Source organism: Corapipo altera, unplaced genomic scaffold (genome assembly GCF_003945725.1).
Source record: "Corapipo altera isolate COAL_440 unplaced genomic scaffold, ASM394572v1 291, whole genome shotgun sequence".
Classification (NCBI taxonomy): Eukaryota; Metazoa; Chordata; class Aves; order Passeriformes; family Pipridae; genus Corapipo; species Corapipo altera.
The window spans coordinates 137,680-143,597 of record NW_020885112.1 but is presented as its reverse complement, the minus strand read 5'-3'; the positions used below and the strand labels follow the sequence as shown (position 1 = coordinate 143,597).

Genomic DNA, 5,918 nt, shown 5'->3' with positions numbered 1-5,918 from the left:
TGTACCTGTCTGTACCTGCCTGCACGTGTCTGTACTGCCTGTACCTGCCTGTACTGTCTGCACCTGTCTGCACCCCTGCCTGCACATGTCTGTATTGCCTGTACCTACCTGTACCTGCCTGTGCTGTCTGTACCCGCCTGTACCTGCCTGTACCTGCCTGTACCGCCTGTACCTGCCTGTACCTGCCTGTACCGCCTGTACCTGTCTGTACTGTCTGTACTTGTCTGTACCTGCCTCTACCTGCCTGTACCTGACTGAACCTGTCTGCACTCACTGTAGCTGCCTGTACCCGTGTGCACATATCTGTACCTGCCTGCACCTACCTGCACTTGGCTGTACCTGCCTGCACTTGGCTATACTTGCCTGCCCTGCCTGCAGTGCTCCCTGTGCTGCCTGCAGTGGCACCTGTGCTGTCTCCCGTGGTACCTGCACTGCCTGCCCTGCCCTGATGCCTCCTGTCCACCCCCTGCCTGCTCCTGCCTGCACTGCCACCCGTGCTGTTCCTGCCCCACTGTCCCTGCTCCTGCCTGCACCTGCCTGCACTGCCACCCGTGCTGTCCCCTCCACCCCCCTGTCCCCCCGTCCTGACTCTGCTCTTCCAGCGCCAGTCGTGGCTCTGGGCTGACGGGTCCCCTCGGCGTTACTGGGCCTGGGAAGGGGACGATGGTCCCGGGCCCGGCCCCGTGGGACAGCCCTGCGCGGCCCTGGAGGACTCGGCTGGTGAGGGGGGACAGGGGGTCGGGGGGTCGGGGGGTCCCGGGGTCCGGGCCGGGGGTGACGGTCCCGTGGGAGAGCCCCGCACTGTGCCCGAGGGCTCGGCTGGTCAGGGGGGACCGGGGGGGTCAGAGGGGTCTGGGAGGGTCGGGGGGTCCGGGGGGTCCTGGGACGGGGGAGGGATGGGGACAACGGCCCCGCAGGACAGCCCTGGGCTGTGCTGGAGAACGTGGCTGATGAGGGGGATCCAGAGGGGCGGGAGGGAGGTCGAGGGGGCTCAGGGAGGTTGGAGGGGATCAGGGGAGCCCGGGGGGGTCCCGGCTCCCAGCACTGGCTGCGTTTCCCCCGCAGGGTTCATGGCCTGGGAGGGCGAGTCCTGCGTCGAGCGCAAACCCTTCGTCTGCAAATACGCGGCGTAGGGGGACGAGGAGGCTGCACCCCGGGTGCGGCCCCCCGGCTCTGGGGGCTGCCCCCCGACCCTGCCCCCCAGACCCCAGACCCCTGCCCCACACCCCAATCCTGCCCCCAACCCCACGTCCTGCCCCCCCGGCCCCAGGACAGGACACCTGCACCCCAACCCTGCACCCCAACCCCATGTCCTGCCCCCTAACCCCGCCCCCCAACTTCAGACCCCCGCCCCACACCCCAATCCTGCACTCCAATCCCACCTCCTGCCCTCCAGCCCCCAGAACACAATCCCTGCACACCAACACTGGCCCCTAACCCCACCTCCTGCCCCACAAACCCCGGACTCCTGCCCCACACCCCGACCCCTGCACCCCAACCCCACATCCTGCTCCCCAAACTCCAGAACAACCCCTGCTCCCCAACCCTGCACCCCCAACCCCACGTCCTGCCTTCCAACCCTGTGTCCTGTCCCCCAACACTGCATCCTGTCCCCCACCTCAACCCCTGCACCCCAACCCCACATCCTGCCCCCCAGCCCTCAGACTCCCGCCCCGCACCCCGACCCCTCATCCTGCTCCCCCCAACCCCTGGACCCCAACACCCTGTCCTGCACCCCAGTTTCCAGACCCCACAGCCCACTGCCCCCCCACACCCCCCTGCACCCATCCCACCCTGCAGCCCCAGACCCCCCACCCCCCCCCCCGCACCCCACACCCCCCCCAAACCCCCACATCCCACACCCCTCACTGCACCCCGACCCCGCACCCCCCTGCACGGCGCGGACCCCCACACTGCCCCGCACCCCTCACACCCCGCACCCCCCTGCGCTCCCCTCCCCTCACGCACACACACCCGAGCCCCCCCAGACCCTCCCGACACGGGGACCCCCCAATAAAGCGGCCGAAGCACCCGTGACCCCCCGTCTCCCTCCGCCGTGTCTGTGCCCCGCGGGCGGGGGTGACACCCCCGGGGGACGGGGATCCCCGCGGGGTGATGGGAGGGGAGGGGGCACAGCCGAGGGTGTCCCCAGGGCAGGGGGTGTCCCGGAGCAGAAGGTGGCCCCAAGGGAAGGGGTGTCCTTGAGAAAAGGGGGGGTGCCCCCAAGACAGCGCCCTGGGGGTCCCAGCCGTTCCCCGTAGGGTCCCAGCCTGTCCCGGGGGTGTCCCCGGCAGCCCCACGGGGTCTCAGCCACGCTCGGGGGGTCCCAGGCAGCCCCCGCCCCCTCTCCCCGTGTCCTTGTGTCCCCTCCGTGTCCCCCCGTCCCCGTGTCCCCCCTCCCGGCGCGGTTTGTGCCGGTGCCGCAGGGACGGGGTGGGGCGGGGGGAGATGAGGGGCTGCAGCCCCCCCGGGAACGACCCCGGCCTGGGGACTCCCTGCGGTGCCGGGGGGCAGCCGGGGGTGCTGGGTGGCTCATGGATTGGGTGCAGGGGCTGTATCCGTGGGCTGTATCCTTGGGGTATCCATGGGCTGTACCTATGGGGTGCTGGGGGTGTATCCATGGGGTGTATCCGTGGGGTGTATCTACGGGGTGCTGGGGGTGTATCCATGGGGTGTATCCGTGGGGTGCTGGGGTGGTATCCATGGGGTGTATCCACGGACTGTATCCATGGGGTGCTGGGGGTGTATCCATGGGCTGTATCCATGGGGTGCTGGGAGTTTATCCATGGGTTGCTGGGTGCTGCATCCATCGGATGCCGGGGCTGCGTTCATGGGGTGCTGGGGGTGTATCCGAGGGGTGTATCCACGGAGTGCTGAGGCTGCATCCATGGGATACCGAGGCTGTATTCGCGGGATGCTGGGGGCTGCATCCATGGGGTGCCGGGGTGTATCCATGGGGTGCTGGGAGTTTATCCGTGCGATGCCGGGACTGTATCCCTGAGGTACCGGGGCTGTATCCCTGAGGTGCCGGGGCTGTATCCACGCGGTTCCCGGTGTTCCTTCCCTGCGGTTCCCGGCGCTGCCGCCCCGGGGTGCTGAGCACGGCGGTGCCGGGGGAGGATGGAGCCCTGGAAGCCCCGGGCCATTGTGACACCGCGGCCACCGCGCCGGCGGCGCCGGTGCCGGTGCCACCGCCGCGCCACACTCGCCACGGTGCCGGTGCCACCACCGCACGCCGGCACCGCTGCTGCCACAGCGCCCGCCGTGGGCAGCTGGGCTCTGGCACCCACATCTCCCCCCGAGGGGGCCAGGCGGGGGGCCAGGCTGAGGAGGGGGAGCTTCCATCGGGACTCGCCATGTCCGAAGACGGCTGGGTGGGCTCCTGGAGACCCCACCGCCCCCGAGGGCCCATCTCCGCCCAGTACCGCACCCCCGGCCCCAAGTACGGGCTCCCCGGCAACGTCGGTGAGTGGGGGGCGCGGGGGGGGCTCGGGGGGCCGGGGCGCTGCCCCGGGGCCGGGGGTCCCGCGTCCCACTGAGCCCCCGCGCACCCCCAGGTTACAACCAGCACGACCCCACCCGGAGCCGCGCCCCCGCCTACACCTTCGGGCTGCGGCTGCCGGCGGAGCAGGAGAACCGCTCCCCCGGGCCCCAGTACCTGGTGCGGCCCGGCTTCACCCACCGCGGCAAGGACGGCATCCCCGCACACACCATCTGCGGCCGCCCCCGCGCAGAGATGGCCAGCAAGACCCCCGGGCCAGGTGAGCGGGGGCCGGGACACCCGCCGGGGCCGGGGACCCCCCGGCCGTGCCCACGGCTCACCCCCCCGTCCCCCCCCAGCGCATTATTCCCCGGAGCGGGCGGACAAGTGGGCCTATCCCAACGCACCCACCTGCTTCCTGCGCTCCCGCCCCCGCGAGTCCGGAGCGCAGGAGACTCCAGGTAAGAGAGGGGAGCAGGGATGGGACCCCCAGCGGCCTCCCCGGGATGGGATGGGCTGGACTGGGACCCACATCATCCCGTCTGGGCTGGAATCCTCATCATGCCCAGGCTGGGACTCCATAACCTCTGTCTGGGCTGAACTGGGATCCACATCATCCCATCTTGGGTGGGACCCGCATCTCCCCCTTGGACTGGGACCCCCATCATCTCTTCCTGGGTTGCCCTGGGACCCCTCATTATTCCTGGGCTGGGACCCCCATCTCCTCCTTGGGCCAGGACCCCCATCATCCCCTCTGGGGTGGGATGCCCATCATTCCCTCTGGGCTGGGACCCCCATCATCCCCCCTAGACTGTGACTCCCCTTGAGCTGCTCCCCCCTCCCCCTGAGGCAGACTGGGCTCCCCATCATCCCTGTGTTGGGCTGAGCCCCATTCCCGGGCTGAGCCCTCCCTCCCCACCCCCGGGGGAGGGCAGCCCGTGCCCCCCTGAGCCCTGTGCCCCCCCAGGCCCGGCCGCCTACCGCCTGCCCACCGTGCTGGGCCCCCGCCTGGTGGACAAGCCCTCGGCCCCCACCTGCTTCATCGTGGGGCGTGGCCCCGGCTCCTTCGGCAACCTGAACAGGGTGGGGGGGCCGGGGTGGGGTCGGGGCTGGGTCTGGGGGATGGAGGAGCCGGGGTGCCAAGGGGCTGTGGGTCCGGGGTGTCAAGGGGTTGTTGGTCCGGGGTGCCAAGGGTCCGGGGTTCTGGGCATCTGGGGGGTTGGGTGCCCAGGCTCTGGATGGATCAGGGGATGGGGGTCTGGGGTGCTCAGGGTGCTGGGGGGCTGTGTGGGCTGGGCTGCTGCAGAACCAGGGGATCAAGAGTCCAGAGGGCTGGGGGGCTCAGGATGCCAAGGGCTTGGGGTACCAGGGGTCCGGGGGTTGAGGTACCAAGGGTGTGGAGTGCCAGGGATCCAAGGGGCAGGGGTACCAAGGGTGTGAGGTCCCAGGGGCCCGGAGGGCCAGGAATCTGGGATACCAAGGCTGTGTGGTGCTGTGGGTCCAGGGATATGGGGTACCAAGGGTCTGGGGGGCCGGGGGGCTGCGATACCAAGGCTGTGGGGTGCTGCGGGTGCAGGGCTCTGGGGTGCCAGGGGTGTGTGGTGCCAGGGGTCCGGGGCTCACATCACTCCCCCCTGTCCCCGCAGTCCCCCGGCCCCAGCCACTACGCCCCAGTGAGGAGTGACGTGTTCCTACCCCGCTCCCCCCGCTGCACCATCGTGGGGCGCACGGAACCCCCCAAGGCCGCCGCCACCCCCGGCCCCAGCGACTACAGCCCCCCGCAGGTGAGCGGGGACAGGGACCCCGCCGGGGGAAGGTTCTGGGGGACAGGGTTACCCACAGCCCCCCCCCCCGTCACCCTGCCCCTGTCCCCCCCGCAGGTCCGGCGCCAAGGGGTGACCTTCGGGGTGAAGCACTCGGAATTCCGGGCCCCCGTGATGATGGACGCGATGGATTAGGGGCCGTGGACATGTGGGTGACAGAGCCCACCTGTGACAGACGGACAAACACGACCCTGCAGCAGCAGCACCCGCCCGCGCTCCCTCTGTCCCGTTGCGCCGCACAGGGGGGGGGTGTCAGGGGGTGCCGGGCCCCCCCAAATCCGCCCTTTCCCCTTCCCGAGTCCTCCCCTCCTGGGGGAGACGCTGGCGAGGCCCTGGGACCCCAGAGCCCCACGGCCCCCTCGGCGGGGCGGGATGTGCCAGGGACGGGGGATGTGCTGCCCACACGGGTACCCGCCCTCTCCCTGCTCCAGCCCCTCCCGTCCCCATCCCAATCCCACCCCATGCCCTCCCCTTCCCAACCCGATCCCCATCACCTCTCCACCCCCATTCCCATCCCGTCTGATCCCATCCTCCTCCCGTTCCCATCCCCGTCTGATCCCATCCTCTCCCATTCCCATCCCCGTCTGATCCCATCCTCCTCCCATTCCCATCCC

At 70.5% G+C, this 5,918-nt stretch overlaps 2 protein-coding genes across 2 annotated transcripts in view; both read left to right on the top strand.

Annotated features, from left to right (window-relative positions):
• LOC113960353 (dromaiocalcin-1-like) overlaps window positions 1-1,133 on the top strand; it is a 2,286-nt gene extending 1,153 nt beyond the window's left edge. The window contains exons 4-5 of the mRNA XM_027669882.1: window positions 603-720; window positions 1,066-1,133. Coding sequence (XP_027525683.1) covers window positions 603-720; window positions 1,066-1,133 — 186 coding nt within the window. The remainder of the gene's footprint in view (window positions 1-602; window positions 721-1,065) is intronic.
• Window positions 1,134-3,196: 2,063 nt separating this feature from the next.
• On the top strand, window positions 3,197-5,509 carry ODF3B (outer dense fiber of sperm tails 3B). Its single transcript, XM_027669874.1, has 6 exons — window positions 3,197-3,465; window positions 3,558-3,761; window positions 3,841-3,942; window positions 4,449-4,564; window positions 5,128-5,265; window positions 5,362-5,509. The coding sequence occupies exons 1-6, from the start codon at window positions 3,357-3,359 to the stop codon at window positions 5,437-5,439; spliced, it is 747 nt and encodes a 248-aa protein (XP_027525675.1). The 5' UTR covers window positions 3,197-3,356; the 3' UTR covers window positions 5,440-5,509.
• The last annotated feature ends 409 nt before the right edge of the window (window positions 5,510-5,918 follow it).

Bases quoted from the DNA above. Each gene is read 5' to 3' on its own strand.
- ODF3B (XM_027669874.1), top strand. From the start codon at position 3,357: ATGTCCGAAGACGGCTGGGTGGGCTCCTGGAGACCCCACCGCCCCCGA. The intron at 3,466-3,557 runs GTGAGTGGGGGG...GCGCACCCCCAG, and splicing joins CGGGCTCCCCGGCAACGTCG to GTTACAACCAGCACGACCCC. The intron at 4,565-5,127 runs GTGGGGGGGCCG...CTGTCCCCGCAG, and splicing joins CCTTCGGCAACCTGAACAGG to TCCCCCGGCCCCAGCCACTA.